Below are 16,930 nucleotides of genomic sequence, written 5' to 3'. Positions count from 1 at the left end.
GAATGAAGTAGGGATATTAGCGCAGTTTCGGGAGACAAGGGGGCTGGGATTAGGGACGAGAAAGAGTATTAGGTGTCAGTTTGAGGGAGGTGGGGAGGGGTTTGGGGAAGACAGGTGATGGAAGAAGCTTGGAGAAGCCACAGGAGGAGATTGGGAGGGCGGGGGGCGGGTAGGAAGTTGGGGATAATTTGAGGGACCCGGGACAGGCTCCCCCCGCCCTCGACATGGGTGAGTGGAGGGCGTGGGAAACTGGACGTTTAGGGGATTCAGAAATGACAAAGGACTGGTATGAGGGCGGGGAGTTTGGGTAGAGAGCTGATATTTGCAGGCCGAGACAAATTTGCAGGCCGGGACAGAGCTGAAATTTAGCGGGGACCAAGAAGTGAGGGTAGAGAGCTTGGGGGAGATACGGATCCCTGAGGAGAAGGAGGAGGCTTAAACGGGACGGAAACAAGGGTGAATCAGAGGAGAGGGTGCCCTTGCCACTTCCAGGTTTCTGGCGGGAGGGCCTCTCCCCGCCCATTGTCCCCGGCCTGGCCAGGACGTCCGGAGACATCCCTGGGGACGCGACGTCGGGGTTATGTAATACCGCCAGGCCCCGGGGAGGGGCGGAAGTTAGGACTCCCGGGTTCCTTTCCACGCCCCATCCCAAGGGAGGGACAGGGATCGGGATCCCCAAGCGGCTTGTGACATCACATGTGGGCGGAGTCCATCAGAGGCAAGAACTCTTTTTCTTGCTCACCCCCCTCACCCCTCAAAGCGGGGACTGAGATGAGACCCTGAGTGGGGAAGGGTATTCCTAGCAATACCTCTGGCTGAGGTGGCCTGATGGTCCGGGCTGTGAGGCAAGAGATCCAAGGAGTGCTGATCCCTTTCATTCGATTCATTCAACAAACATGAGCCCCTACTGTTGTGCCAGTCATGTCCTGGGTGATGGGGAACAAGCCACAAACAAAACAGAAGTCCCTGATCCCAGCAGCCCCTGATTCTGTGCCCAGACCTACTCCATCCCAGTCAAAGGTGGCTGAAACTAGACCTTCTTCACTAAAAGAGCCCCAAATCATGGATCCTCCCACCCAACCTTCCCTGGTGTAGGGGGCAGGACACACTGGCTCAGCTCTGGTCCCCTGGTCTCTGAATGACTGCATCCCTGTGGCCCCCACCCCCGTGGCCTGTCACTTCCTCCCATCCTCATGCCCCCCACAGGGCATGACTAGAGATGCTGGTCGTTGGCGAATCACTCCGACGTCATTACAGCCGGCTGTGCTATCACCATGTCCCTGAGTTGTCATCAAGAAGCCTCAGTCTGTCCCTATCATCACCTCTGGGGCATGAGGAGGGGGCACTGCCCTGCTGCCAGGGACGCCTCAGCCCCCCAAAGGCAGTGACTTGCTTCCATCCAAACCCCTCATCAGAAGGTTCTGGAAGTCACCTTCCTAGCTTTCCTCACTCCTCCTCCAGGCAGCCTCCTTGAACTCCCAGTCACTCCCCTCCAGGTCCTTGGGCTCCGGACCCTGGCCCTTTGGACTTGTTCCTCTGATCTCATCTGCTCCCATACCTTTAAGTTTGAAGAGCCTTCACAGCCAGGCCCTTGAAAGAACACATTCCCACATCTCTCCAAAGCCTCAGTTTACACTTCTCTTAAATGGATATAGCAGTGGTGCCTGGCTTACACATTGGGTGATGAGTGATTTGGACAAGGTCACTTCTATGATGGGCTTAGCACAGGCTGGGACATTGTGAGAGCTCAATGAATTCTGTTGGCCAAGGCACAGGGGATGTAGGTAACAGTGAGAAGTGGGGATCAGAGGGAGGAGGGAAATTTACTTTTTCAAAGTATACTCTTTTTATTTGCCAATGTGCTTGTGTGCCAAGTTGCTTCACTTCAGTTGTGTCTGACTCTTTGTGATCCCGTGGACTGTGGCCCACCAAGCTCCTCTGCCCATGGGTTTCTCCAGGCAAGAATACTGGGGTGGGTTGCCATTCCCTCCTCCGGGGGATCTTCCCAAACCAGGGATGGAACCCATCTTGCTTATGTCTCCTGCATTGGCAGGTGGGTTCTTTACTACTAGCGCCACCTGGGAAGCCCATTTGCCACTATATGTTCCCTCAATTTTTTTAAATCCCCGTTTTAAAAAAAGTTTAAAAATGTAAAAAAAAAAAAAAAAAGTTTAAAAATGACCCTCTTTGGACTAACTTTGAAACTTACCTGGGCCTCCCCTACCCACACCTGCCCTTCCTCCTCTTGGGCCTCATGTCAGGGATGACCCCACCATCCCAGTCTCACCTGAGCAGAGACGTGGGCCTCATCTTGGGTGCCTCTTTCCCATCACAGTCTCTCAGCCACCAAGTCTGGCCCTTCTTGCCTTCTCACTGTCTTTCAAATCTGCTCTTTCCTTTCCTCTCACTCCTCCCTAGGTCCAGGCTCCTCCTCTCCCCCTCCTTTCCTCAGTCTACCTCCAGGAAGCAGTCAGACAGGTCTTCAAACCTGCCTGGGTCCTTCCCCTCCTCAGAACCTGCCATGGCTTTCCCAGTGCCCCTGGGGGAAATAGTCCAGGCTCCTCACCATGGCCCATGGGGCCCAGGGTTGTCTAGTCCTTGCTCACTTTTGTAGCCTAATTCTTCGATCCAGCTGCACGATTCTTGTTGCCTTAAAGGATCCTCCAGCCCAGTCCCTTTGCCTGCTGGTTGACGTCCCATCCAGACAACATAACCATCAAGGCACCTGCCTAAAGCTCAGTGTCCACTACGGACAGGGACAGCACTTGAGGGTGCCTTCCATCCGCAGCCGAAGGGTTCTGCCTGAATTTTCATCAAGACATCATTCTACAGGGCAGTTTCTGTTCTGTGGTATTTCAAAGACTAGAAAGATGCAGGCACTGAACCTCAGGTGAGCTTGGTATAAAATCTTTGAGGCTGATTCTGAGAGTAGGCACTGAAAGAGTCACAGGATATCAGAATAGGAAGGTGCCCCCAAAGGATCCAAGTACAAAGCGGAGACCCAGGCCCAGAGCTCTTCCCACTGCCTGGGGCTATCGTGTCCCTGCCTTGCAAGGAAGGGAAGAATCATAGTTGAATTGGGTTTGGTGAGCCAAAGAGTGGGGCACCGGGCAGAGCCCTGACTGATGACACAGAGACCCCAACTTTGGTGACAGCAGACTGCCTCTGTCCCCAGTCTGAGCCCCAACCCTGGCCCAGGCTTGAATCCCTGACCCTTGGCACAGTATGAGCCCTGAAACTGGCTAAGACCCAGAACTAAGCCCATCCGATCCACTACAGAAACTAGCCAAGAAGTGAGAGCCTCCCTCCCAGCCCTCTGCCTGGCTGGTCCGGCGTGACTTCCTGTGACCTTTGCATCGTACCCCCATAGAAGCGGAGCTGAGGGCTGGGGGTGGGGGGAGAGGGGGCGCGAGGTGGGCTTCAAAAAGGCGAGAGAGAGTAGGGACAGGGCTTCGGGAAGGGTGGGCTTCGGGATGGAGACGAATGTCAGCGGGGGACTTGGGGAAGGGCGGCAGGGTTAAGAATAAAGGCTAGGATACGGAAGGGGAAGCTGGATAACGGTCAGGGGTGAAGAACAGAGGGGAAACTGAGGCGTGGGACCAGGAGACAGGGAACTGCGGGGCATGGAGGGGCTAGGGGGCACTGATTCGCGGCTGGTGACAGTTCGGGGGATGCGGCTTGGGGTCGCAGTTCGGGGCAGCGCGGGGACGGCGGGGGCCGGTCGTCCGGCCGCAGCTACGCGGAGGCCCAGCTGAGCCCGTCCCCACTCCCCTCGCCCCCCCCGCTGCCTCCCCCTTCCGCTCCCCGGAAGCGCTGAGTCGTCCTGCCTTATCTGGGGGCCGCTATTTCGGGCTCCGCTCGGAGCGCGGGGACTATTTTTAGCGGCGCTCGGGTAAAAATGGACGCGGCGCCGCGCGAGTTCCCGAGGCCGCGCACGCTCCCTCGCGAGAACTGGGGGCCGCGCGCCTGAGTCACCGCCCGCCCCGCTGCGAGGCGCGCGGACACCCGCCCATCCGCACAAACTCTTGGATTCCTGAGCGCTTGGAAGCCCGCGCGGCTCAGAATATTCCAGGACCGTCGGGAAGCATCCACCCGGGCTCGAGCGTTTGAGGGCCGACTTTTGGGCAGAGGCGCCGCGCCCCCTGGTGGCCCCTATGGGGATCGCAGGCAGGGGCCGGGCCAGGAGTTCACACACCCCCACAAACCACCCACGGCCGGCCACACGCCCATTTTATAAATGAGGAAACTTGAGGCCGGGACAGGAACTGGGTTGGGGACCTCGCATCATGAATTTCAAGGTACTGCTCGTTCAGTTTCACCTCCAGCACTTCCCTTCATGGAGAACTCACTACGTATCAGAAAACTAGGCACCCTATGTTTTTATAAACAGCATCTAGCTAGTCACTGGACAAGTATTTATCAAGGGCTTAATGTGTACCAGGGAACTTGCTAGGTGATGAGGACACAGCAGTGAACAAGACAGACCTCAAATATCCTTGGTGTTGTGGGGCTGACATTCTAATGGGGGTGACTGAATAAATAAGATGATTTGGGACAGCCATGGTGGTCCAGTGGTTAAGACTGCCCTTCCACTTCAGACGCATGGGTTCGATTGCTGGTTGGGGAACTTAAGATTTCACATGACATATGGTATGCCCCTCCCCCCACCCAAAGACCATAAGATGATTTCAGATTGTGGTAAGCACTGTTAAGAAAATAAAATGGGAGGATCTATTATAATTAGAGGAATGCTTTGGTAAAAGTGGGCTTCCCAGATGGCTCAGTGATAAAAGAATCCTCCTGCTGATGCAAGAGGCGCAGGAGACTTGCAAGAGGCGATGGAACCCAGACTTGGGTTCCATCCTTGGTTCACCTGGAGTGGGGGCAATGGCAACCCGCTTCCAGTATTCTTGCCTGGAAAATTCCATGGACAGAGGAGCCTGGCTGGCTACAGTCCGTGGGGTTCGCAGAGTTGGACGGGACTGAGCACCCACACACTGTAAGAGTAATCCAGGGGAAGCCTTTTTCTAAGGAGGTGACGCTCTAAAATGATCTGGTTTCATTCAATCCCCTTACCCCGTTTCATAGACTTGGAAACAGAAACCTGGAGAAGAATCACTTGGGGACTGAACTTGTACACTGTAGATTGCATGAGTGTTCACTGCGTGATTGCTTAGCTTCAGTTTGGTTTCCTCCTGAGCCTGGGTGCTCATTACCTCCCAGCACATAGATGTCATTCATCATCAATAATAGTAATACTGATTACTGGTTTTTAAATAATAGCTACCTCTTGTTCAGCACCTACCTTTTACTGAGCAGTCTACTAAATGTCTCACCTGCATTAATTCATGTAATCCTCACCCTAACCTGCAGAGGTGAGATCATAATCTCACACCCCATTAACAGATGAGAAAATCTGTTTTCCCATCTCCCTTTGCTTCCAGCCACATGAGTATCTATGGTTTTGCCAAATTTCTACTTGTTTTTTGGGAAACCACCCCTTTTTCAAGTTCAGTTCACCTGATTGTCTTGGGGGCTCACCCCATCCCCGTTCCAGAGAAGGATACCTGACCTAGGTCCAGCCAATCAGAATATTCCAATTGGGCTGGCCTTTGAGGACAGTGATTGGGTCTGAGGTGAGCATATGGCCCATTTAAGACCATGAATGATGAACCCTTGAGCAGGAGCCCTTTCTCCCCTCTGGGGTGGCTAAGAGATTGAGATATGAGCCTCAAGCTGTTAGGGCTGTCTTTGCTACTTCAAGGAATGTCTTCCTGAGGAGAAAATCAAATAAAACCCCCAGATATGGGACAGTGACTTCATATCATCGTTTAAGCTCCTGGATCAAGCTGTGACTGAAGCTGGTTTTACTCCTTGACCTTTTGAAAGTGTGAGCCAATAGGCTTCCCTGAACCAGTCTGCATTTGAAACTGCTGCTGCTGCTGCTAAGTCGCTTCAGTCGTGTCCGACTCTGTGCGACCCCATAGACGGCAGCCCATCAGGCTCTACCATCCCTGGGATTCTCCAGGCAAGAACACTGGAGTGGGTTGCCATTTCCTTCTCCAATGCAGGAAAGTGAAAAGTGAAAGTGAAGTCGCTCAGTCGTGTCCGACTCTTAGCGACCCCATGGACTGCAGCCCACCAGGCTCCTCCATCCATGGGATTTTCCAGGTAAGAGTACTGGAGTGGGGTGCCATTGCCTTCTCCTTGAAACTGAGAGACTCCCAATTAATTCACTTTCGCTTTCTAACCGCCCCCACAACCAGGAACTTTCCACCACCTCTATAACTGTACCCCCTGAAGTACCCATTTATTACACACACACACACACACACACAAACACACACACACGGAGGCATGGACTGCTTGTGTACACCTTGAGCCCCCACCCCTCATCGGGCAGGTACCCCTGTGGTGGCCCTGGGTCTGCTCGTCTTCCTGTCCCCGGTGTAGATCAGAATGAGAGCCCGACTCTGAGGCTGCTGCCCCGGGCAGGACCACTCTCCACTGTCATCACTGGCCGACAGTGGGTTTATCCTACTGCACCCTCCCCTTTCTCCCACTGTCCGGGTTTCAGCCTTGCCTGAGCTCTGCCTGCCTCCCAGCCTCTGCTTCGCCATCTCTCCTGCACTCCAGACCCATGTATCTAGAAGCTTCTTGGATGCCTCCCCCTGGTTGTCCCACAGAATTTCACCCTGACCTCAGTGTCTTCCTTCTACGCCTGTGGTCCGTCCCTTCTCCCAGGCCCCCCAGCTTCCACTTAGTCCCACATACACCCTGTCTCTTAGACCAGAGTCCTCTTGGCGCCTTCCTCCCCTTACCTCCCATAGCCCATCACTCATCTCCATTCCTTTTTTTTTTTTGCCACCCTGTGCAGCTTGTAGGGCCTTAGTTCCCCCATCAAGGATCGAACCTGTGCCCCTTGCAATGGAAGCTTAGAATTCCCAACCACTGAACCGCCAGGGAATTCCTGTATTCTTTTTTTTTTTTTTTTTTTTTTAACTGCGCTGGGTCTTCATTGCTGTGCTCGGGCTTTCTGTAGTCGCAGCAACGTCTTTAGTTTCCGTGCGGGGCTTCGCGTTGCGGTGGCGTCTCTTGCTGCGGAGCGCAGGCTCCAGGGCGCGCCGGCTTCAGCAGTTGCGGCGCCTGGGCTTGGTAGTTGCGGCGCCTGGGCTTGGTAGTTGCGGCGCGCAAGCCTCGGTGTCCTGCGGCATGTGGAATGTTTCCAGACCACGGGTAACTGTGTCCCCGGCATTGGCAGGCAAACTCCTAACCACTGGACCACCAGAGAATTCCTCCCTCCATTCTATCTTTTAAAGATTTTATATGTTCTCCTTCCTCCTCTTCCTTACTCTGACCCAGCTGCCTACTTGGCCCCCTTTCCCCACTTCTTCCTTTATATCTACACTCAGCCCTGGTTTCCTGCCCCAGATCTGCCCCCCCCCACACACACACCTGCAAGGATTTTGCTAAACCACAAATCCACTCGTTTCCGATCTCCCCCCTGCTCAGAGTCTGCTGTGGCTCCCCAGTGCTCTGGTCCTGTGATCTACAAGGCCTTCCGTGGCCTGCTGCTGTATTCAACTCCATCGCTTGCCCCCCACCCCTTTCCCTAACACTCGTCTCCACCTTCAAACAATCTCGAACAGCCTGCCTTTCTCCAGTGCCTCACGCATGCCTCCTGACTTAAACATTTGGCTTTCTCTGCCCAAATGCCTTTCCCATCCTCCTCCACCTAGTGAATAGTGCTCCGTGCTTTGAGGTCCAACACAGCGATCCCCTCTGCCGAGAAACCTAACATGATTCCTTCCGACCTAAGCCAGCTCCCAGCCTCTCAAGAAACCTGGTGGCTGTTGTAGCTCATTCTCTGCCTGGCAGTGTGCTGGGCCCTTTGCACACACGGCCTCACTGACTTCCCCCAACACCCATCAGGGCACAGGAACAAGCACTTCCAGTTTCTGGATGAAGACACTGGGACTCATGGAAGGAATCCCAGCCAGGGAGGGGACCGAGTCAGGATTTGAACTCGTGATCTCATGCAGCCTGGTTCATCCCTGAGTATTTTATCTCTGTTTTGTTTGTTTCGAGGGTTTTTATTTTTGTTTGTTTTTTGCCCATGCCACCCAGCATGTGGGATCTTAGTTCCCTGATCAGGGATCAAACCTGTACCCCCTGTATTAGAAACGTGGAGTCTTAACCACTGTTCCACCAGGAAAGTCCCTGTAGCTCCGTTTTGTAAGTTTTTATAATGTTTTTAATAAAGTCACATGAGTACATGCTAAGTTGCTGCAGTGGTGTCCAACACTTTGTGACCCTGTAGACCGAAGCCCACCAGGTTTCTGTGTCCATGGAATTCTCCAGGCAAGAATACTGGAGGGGGCTGCTATGCCCTCCTCCAAGGGATCTTCCCGACCCAGGGATTGAACTTGCGTCTCTTAGATCTCCTGCCTCGGCAGGCAGATTTTTTATTACTAGCGCCACCTGGAAAGCCCAATAAAGGCATGCATGTATATAATTTATGAATAAAAAATATACTCCAGACACCGAGTGGCTGCAAAATACTGCCTGGCACTGTGGTCTCTCTCGGCTAAGTAGCTTCTTCACCTGGTGCAGAGAGGAATTTGAGAGTGTCCTTTAAAGCCATATTTTTGATGTGAGCATTAGTCGCTCTGTTTGAATGTGCTTCTGACATGGATTGTTCTGGAACAATCACAAGAAATCCTGAGGCTCAGTGACCCCTGGAACAAGTGGCATCCCATCATCTGATGCCCTCCCAGATGGAGAGACAGCAAATCCCATGGACCAGCGCTGTCCACAAGAAATAGGACGTGGGCTTGAATGCCCTAGTAGCTCCCCTGCAAAAGCCAAAAGAAACAGGTGAAAATAATTTTGTTCCTGTATTTTATTTAACCAGATAGATGCAAAATATTATTTCAACATGTGCTTAATATCAGCAGTCTCCTTTTTTTAAAAAAAAATTTATTTTTGGCTGCGCTAGGTCTTTGTAGCTGCGCATGGGCTTTCTCTAGCTGTGGTGAGCAGGGCCGTCTCTCTAGTTGCAGAGCACAGGCTCCTCGCTGCGGCAGCCCCCTGGTTGCAGAGCGTGGGCCCTAGACTGTGCAGGTTGCAGTAGTTGTACACAGGCTTAGCTGCCCAGGGCACGTGGAATCTCCCTGGACCAGGGATAGGACTAGTGTCTCCTGTATTGGCAGGCAGATTCTTAACCACTTGGACCACCAGAGAAGTCCAGCAGTTTTCATAAGGAGATAGTTTTGTTTTTTTTTTTATCACACTAAGTATATGAAATGTGATGTGGAGTTTACACTCATGACACGTCTCATTTTGGACCAGCCATATGTCAAGTGCTTAAGAGCCACATGTAGCCAAATGGCTGCCGTATTAGACATTGCAGCAGTAGCCAGTCCCTGACCAGGGATCAGGGAGTATGGCTTTCTCAGAGTTCAGATTTAACGTGAGATGGTGTGCCTCCAGGTGACAGTAAAGCTTAACATCAAGAACCTAGACACTGAAGCCAGACTACGGGGTTCAAGCTCTGAAACTTCCACACTGAAACTCTAGCCTCTCTGCACCTCAGTTTATTCCTCTATGAAAGGAGAATTGGCAAGACATCAGAGCGGGTTTTGTGAGGATTAAATGAATGAATAGATATTTAAACACTTAGAACAAGACTTGGCATACATTAAGTGCTGTACGAATGTTTGACTTTTATTATTATTTGGAATTTTGTGAAAGAGAAAATCTCTCAACTCCACTTTAAGAGTTGAAGAATGAAAAACTCCCTTAAAGACTTCCCATCCTCATGGAAATATCCGAGCATGGTGGCCACACCCGACTTCTGACCATCATGTGAAGGACATCGGGACCACTCTGGGCTCTCAAGGGCACATGCTTTGACATTCCCCACTGGAACGGGGGTGTGCGTCACAAAGCTTTGGGCGCCTCCCAGCCCAAACTCTGCCACATGTTTTCCTGTTCTAATTTTTCTGTTTTAATCTGTGTAATGGGTTGAATGACGTGCCCTTCTCCAACCCATGATGAGTCTACCTGAGATCTGTGAATGGGAACTTATTTGGAAAAAGGGTCTTTGCAGATATAATTAAGGTTAGGATCTCGAGATGATATCACTGTGGATTATCCAAGTGGTCCCTAAACCCAGTGTCAAGTGTCTTTACAAGAGAAAGGCAGTATGGGGGAGGAGATTCCCTGGAGGTCCAGGGGTTGGGACTCACACCTCCACTGCAGGGGGCATAGGTTCAATTCCTGGTCAGGGAACTAAGATCCTGAATGCCTTGAAGCATGGTCAAAAATAAATAAATAAATAAATAACAGATGTGCAAGATCTGTACACTAATAAAACATCGCTGAGAGAAATTAGGGAAGACTTAAATAAATGGAGAAGTAGATATTAAAAGAGAGAAAGAGAGAGTCCAGCAGAGGGAAGCTAGAGACGGATTAGAGATGTGGTCATGTGAAAATGGAGGGAGAGATGAGACTGATGGAGTCACAAGCCCAGGAACGCCTGGGGCGACCAGAAGCTGGAAGAGTCAGGGAAGGATCTTCCCCTAGAAAATTCAGAGGGTGGTCTAGTGGTTAGGAATCTGCCTGCCAATGCAGGGGACGAGGGATCGATCCCTAGTCCAGGAAAATTCCACATGCCTCGGAGCAACTAAGCCCGAATGCCACAACTACTGAGTCATCGATCTAGAGCCTGTGCTCGGCATCAAAAGAAGCCACCGTGATAAGAAGCCCAAGCACCGCAACAAAGAGCTGCCCCCACTGGCCAAAGCTAAAATCCGAGCACAGCCACGAAAATGCAGTGCCACCAAAAATAAATAGATAAAAGTAATAAGAAGAAAAGTTTAAAAAAAGCCAGAGGGAGTGTGACCCTGCTGATATTTTGATTTATAATAGGATTTCCGGTCTCCAGAACTGAGAGAGAATAAATTTCTGTTGTTTTAAGCCACCAAGTTTGTGGTAATTTGTTAGGCAGCCACAGGAAATGAATACAGTCTGTTTGGGGGCCTGTCCCCTTACACCCTGAAGACGGAGTTTCTGTGGCTTTCAAATGCTGTCTCAAAGGAGAAAACTGAGGCTCAAAAAGAAGGCAGAGTCAGAATCAGATCTCAGGTCCCCAGAGCCTCATTCAAGATCCAGGGGCCACTGTGGAAACTCACAAGGTATTATGCCTATTTAAAAAAAAAAATACAGAATGCCTATTGAATTTTCTTTTAAGGCAGTGGTTGAGAACACAAGCTTTTGTTGGAGTCCTGGTTTGTTTGCTTCTTTGCTGTGTGGCCTTGATCAAGAGACTGGCCTCTCTGTACCTCACTTTCTCCTTCTACACAATAGGAATAACAAGATAAGTCATCTCAGGGACTTTCCTAGCGGTCCGTTGGTTATGAATCTGCTTTCCAAATGCAGGGGATGCAGGTTTGATCTCTGGTCGGGGAACTAAGATCCCACATACTACAGGGCAACTAAGCCTGCAGGTGGAAACTATCGAGCCCATGTTGCTCTAGGGCTGGCACACCACAACTAAGACCTGATACAGCCAAAAAAAAAAAAAAAAAAAGCCTTCTCAGAAGGCTGCGATGTGGAGTACATGAGGACCGATCAACCTTGCCATTTGACATCGTCCTTAAAGTCTTTGCAAATGCTGTAGGACAAGAAAAATGAATAAGATATAAAGATGGGAAGTCAAGAGATAATGCTACCATCTCAAAGAAAGACTAAGAGAATCAACAAACTATTTTAAACTGAGAATTAGGCCAGATTGCCTGGCCAGCTGATGATATTCAGTAACATTAATCAACTAGAAATTATAATAGAAACAAGAGAAGCATGGACTCTAGGCGATGGGGCTTCAAGAGTTGCAGCACGTGGGTTCAGTAGTTGCAGCTCGAGGGCGCTAAAGCACAGTTCAGTATTTGTGGCATTGGGACTCAGTTGCTTCTTGGCATGTGGGATCTTCCTGGACCAGGGATCAGACTGGTGTCCCTTGCATTGCAAGGTGGATTCTTAACCACTGGACCACCAGGGAAGCCCCCACGAATTTCTTTTGACTTCCCATCACCCTTGTTTAGACTACTATCTGATCTTCCCTGGACAACTGAGATCACTTCGCTACTGGGCTTCCGGCTTCCATCCTTGGCCATTCTCCACTCGGAATAAAATCCAAAGTTCTTACCATGGCCTTTGCAATCTTACATGATCTGGTCCCTTGATTGCCTCCTCTTATTTCTTGCCATTCTACTCCTCACTCTGTGTGTTTCATTTTTGTAGGCTTAGCAACTTCCTACCACAGGGGCTTTGCACAAACTGTTCCCACTGCCTTGAAAGCTCCCCTCCCTTCACCTGGTGGATTGCCCGTCATCCTGTAGATCTCTTTAATGTTTCTTTGACAGAAAAAAAAAACCTCTCCCGCCCTCCCATTCTCCCACTCCCAGTTAAAATGATGTTTCATAATCTTGTCTTTAGGTCAGTGATCCTTAAACTTTTGGTCTCAAGGTTGCTTATGCTCTTAAAAAGTAATGAGGACTGGACTTCCCTAGTGGCCCAATGGATAAGTCCACCTGCCAGTGCAGAGGACATAGGTTTGATCCTTGGTTCTGGAAGATTTCACATGCCAAGGAGCAACTAAGCCCACGAGTCTCAACTGCTAAGCCCAAGTGCTGTAGCTACTGAAGCCCGAGCTTCTACAGCCTGAGCTCTGTGACAAAAGAAGCCACTACGATGGGGAAACCCTCGCAACGCAGTGAGGAGTGGACCCCGTTCACTGAAACTAGAGAAAGTCTGGGCATAGCAATGAAGACTCAGCGCAGCAAAAACTAAAAATAAATGCATAAAAAGTAATGAGGACTCCAAAGAACTTCTGCTGATATGGATTATATCTATCCATATTTACTATATTAGAAATTAAAGCTGAGATATTTAAGGATTATTTATTGGTTCATTTAAAAATAATTTCCAAAAAATCAGGTTAACATAAATCCTATATTTTAAACTTAAAACCACCATATTTGGGGGAATTCCCTGGTAGTACGGTGGTTAGGACTCTGAGTTTCCACTGCAAGGGGCACAGGTTCCATCCTGGTCGGGGAACTATGACCCCACAAACCTTGAGGCATGGCAAAAAAAAAAAAAAAAAAAAGCCAACCAACAAAGCCAACTGTACTTGAAAGAAAGAACATTTAGTAAGAAGAGGGGCAGTGTTTTACAAATCACTTTAATGTCTGGCTAGAGAAGGCAATGGCACCCCACTCCAGTACTCTTGCCTAGAAAATCCCATGGACGGAGGAGCCTGCTAGGCTGCAGTCCATGGGGTCGCGAAGAGTTGGACACGACTAAGCGACTTCACTTTCACTTTTCCCTTTCATGCATTGGAGAAGGAAATGGCAACCCACTCCAGTGTTCTTGCCTGGAGAATCCCAGGGTCGGGGGAGCCTGGTGGCTGCCGTCTATGGGGTCACACAGAGTCGGACACGACTGAAGCGACTTAGCAGCAGCAGCAGACAGAAGATAGCTAAGTCTTCACCTTTGCTTCTGTGCTCAGTGTGTTGAGATATTTTGCAGGTTGCACAGAACATTTGAGAGAGAAAGTGAAAAAGTGAGTTAAGTGTCAGCACTATGATAATCATTTTGACCCCAGGGAGCTCAAGAAAGAGTGCTGGGGAACCCCCCAAGGTTCTGTGGACTGCACTTTGAGAATCACCCCTTACCTTTTGGTCCAATAGGAACTAAACACAGTGTCCTGGGAACTGAACATCTCTGGGACCAGGGTACCTGGTTCAGGAGACAGTTCTGAGGACATGTAAGGTATTCCTTGAGTCTCAGTTTCTTCATCTCTAACATGGGGTTGGGCTTCCCAGATGGCTCAGTGGTAAAGCATCTGCCTGCTAATATAGGAGCCGCAGGTTCGATCCCTGGGTTGAGAAGATCCCCTGGAGAAGGAAATGGCAACCCACTCCTGTATTCTTGCCTGGGAAAGCCTGTGTACAGGAGAGCCTGGAAGGCTACAGTCCCTGGGGTCACAAAGAGCCGGACATGACTGAGTGACTAAACAAAAAAGACAACATCATGAGGTTGGTGATGATGAAAATAATAAAAATACCTCCCTCCTAAGGTTGTAGTGAGACCCATAGAAGATAACTGTCCAACTCACACCTGGCATGTAGCATACAACCAACATTTGCTGTGATAGTTTGGGAAACGTCATTTTATTTTATTACCAACAGTTTTTATTCACGCAGTTAATTTCTCCAGAGGTCTATCTTATGTTGGGAAAATGGTGATGACTGAGAAGCGCCTGGCCCTACCCTCATGGGGCTTCCAGTCCAGTGGGTCAGAGTTTTAATTTGTGAGGGATTGCCCTTAGCACCAGGTCTCTGAGGAGCATGAATTTGTAAGACTGGGGAGGCAGGGAAAGGCATTCTAGGGAGTGGGAACAGCATGCAAGGAGCCATGGCAAGCGGAGAGGGGGACAGCTGTGACCCAGGGGTTTGGCTCGGTTGTGTCCATGTTTCTGCCCCCAAGACGCCTCAGTCCTGTTGCTGGTGATAAATACGTGTGTATATCTGATTCATCTCCCCTCCTTCCCAACCCCTCTTCTTGTATAAAGTTAGTTCCTTGATTCTGGGCTCTTTGAGGGAAGTCCCACCTCTGATCTAACCTCAGTCTCTCGTGCTGCAGATCCTCCTTTTTGCTGCGTATCCAACCACAGTGCCTCGTGGAAACCTGGGACGTCCCAGCAGAAGAGGTGCCCGGGATGGCGCGGGGTCGAGTCCAGCGCCTCCACTGTCTCCCATCCGGGGGCCGCCGCTCCGGGCCGGGTGAGTCAGCCCCCGGCGGCTCCCGCGTCATCCCGGCCGCTCGGCTCCGCGCTATTTCGGGTTCCGGGCTCTATAAATAGAGGCTAGCGGAGCTGAGCCGCTCCCGCTCCGATCGGGCCCCCCTGCGTCCCCGGCCCCGCCGCTATAGCCGGGCCGCGCGTCACCGCGGCTAAGTTTAGAGGCGGGTGGGGACGCTGGCCGGGTCACTGCGCCCCTCGGCCGCGCCCCCGCTTCCAGAGCCTTCGGTCCAGCGGTAGTCGGCCCCCCGCCCAGAGTCTCTTGGGTGGAACTAGGAGCGAGGTATCCTTATATTCACCATTCTCACCCTAGTCCTTTGGAGGTTCAGAGGAAAGTCGAAGTTGGGGTTAGGGGAAGGTTTGGGAATGGCTCAAGGTCTGGACTCCGAGGAGTTACCCAGGAACTTCGGTTGGGGCTGGACTTTGAACTTGAAGTATTTGGAAGAAGGATGGGGAAATGAGTACAGTACGGACAGCTGTTAGACTCGAACTCTCAACTCTGGGAGCTGGAAAGATTCGAATTCAGGATCCGAAAGTTCAACTTGGGAACTGAAAGTAGGAATCCAACTTGGAAAATACACTGTAGAAGTGAGAGCAACTTTCTCCCGCTCAACTAATCAAATAGGCTCAGAGTTAACCTGAGCCGCGCTCCGCGGGGCCTTTGTTGCACTTCAGCGAGAGAGAAACGGGTCGGGAGATGGGAAGGGACAGCCAGCCACCTTCGCTGGGGGGTCTTGCCTGAGGGTAGGTACCTGTTCCAGCGCCCCTACAGCTCAAATCGTCTTGTGGGATGCCATCGCCCCCTGGCGGAAAAGACACGAGTTGCAGGTTTCTTTGATAATTTCCATTCTCCTTCGGGAGAAACTGAGTCCCACCCAGGCTGGCTTCCTTCTAGGAACCCTCTCTGCCCTTGGATTTAGAGACAAATTTTCATAGGCCATCTCCTTGTCACTGGGGCCTCAGCTCCTTCATCTGTTAAATAAACTATCGATACCTGCATGCATGCTCAGTCGCTAAGTCGTGTCCGACTCTTTGCGACCCCCGTGGACTGTAGCCCTCCAGACTCCTCCGTCCGTGGGATTTCCCAGGCAAGAATACTGGAGTGGGGTGCCGTTTACTCCTCCAGAAGATCTTCCTCTCCAAGGGACCTTCCCGACTCAGGGATGGAATCCGTGTCTGCTGTGGTTCCTGCACTGGCAAGAGACTTCTTTAACACTAGTCCCTAAGAGGAAGGTAATTATGAGGATTTAGCTCATAGTATGCGCTCAATCTACTTTGATAGTTACCTTGTTGATGGTAATATATTTAAAAATTTTTTTAATTTATAAAGTCCCTTTTCTTGAGACTGGGTGGTCTCCTCCATCATCTACTTCACATCACTTTTTTTAAAATCACCTCCAGAGCATAAATGACTGTCTGGAACTCTTTTATTTGTGTTTTTTTCTCACCGTCTGTCTCCCATGAGACCATCCGCGCCACAGTACAGGGACCTGGTCTGATTTACTGTCAGCTGTATCTCCAGTTGAGCTTCCCAGGTGGCGCTAGTGATACAGAACCTGCCTGTCAATGCAGGAGACATAGGAGACAACGGGTTCGATTCCTGGGTGGGGAAGATCCCCTGAAGGAGAGCATGGCAACCCACTCCAGTATTCTTGCCTGGAGAATCCATGGACAGAAGAGCCTGGTGGACTGGGGTCCATAGGATGGCAAAAAGTCGGACATGACTTAGCACGCACACACGCACGTATCCCCGGTATCTGTCACACAATAGATGCTTAATATGTAGTTAGTCAAGGACTGAGTGAACCATGGAGCTCAAGACGTGTCTCTGTGGTCTTACTGAATTCTCACAACCTCAGCAGTTACAGATGTGGAAGCAGCGGCTCCAGTAGTAAAGTCGCTTGCTGGAGGACCCTGTTTCAGTTCTTTGTTCATTCAAACAATATATGGTTCAGTAGTCCCTTCTGGTTTCTGGGCACTTTGATACAGCAGTGGTCACAACAGCTTCAGCCCCTGCTTGCCCAGGATGTGGTTAAGGATTATATTATTTTTATGACAGACCTG

At 50.7% G+C, this 16,930-nt stretch overlaps 1 protein-coding gene across 1 annotated transcript in view; it reads left to right on the top strand.

Annotated features, from left to right (window-relative positions):
- The window catches only part of ERCC1 (ERCC excision repair 1, endonuclease non-catalytic subunit), a 49,925-nt gene that overhangs the window by 14,473 nt on the left and 18,522 nt on the right, over positions 1-16,930 (top strand). The window contains exon 3 of the mRNA XM_055551601.1: positions 14,710-14,849. Coding sequence (XP_055407576.1) covers positions 14,710-14,849 — 140 coding nt within the window. The remainder of the gene's footprint in view (positions 1-14,709; positions 14,850-16,930) is intronic.

Source organism: Bubalus kerabau, chromosome 17 (genome assembly GCF_029407905.1).
Source record: "Bubalus kerabau isolate K-KA32 ecotype Philippines breed swamp buffalo chromosome 17, PCC_UOA_SB_1v2, whole genome shotgun sequence".
NCBI lineage: Eukaryota > Metazoa > Chordata > Mammalia > Artiodactyla > Bovidae > Bubalus > Bubalus kerabau.
The sequence above is the reverse complement of the archived record's forward strand: the minus strand, read 5'-3'. Positions and strand labels throughout refer to the sequence as shown.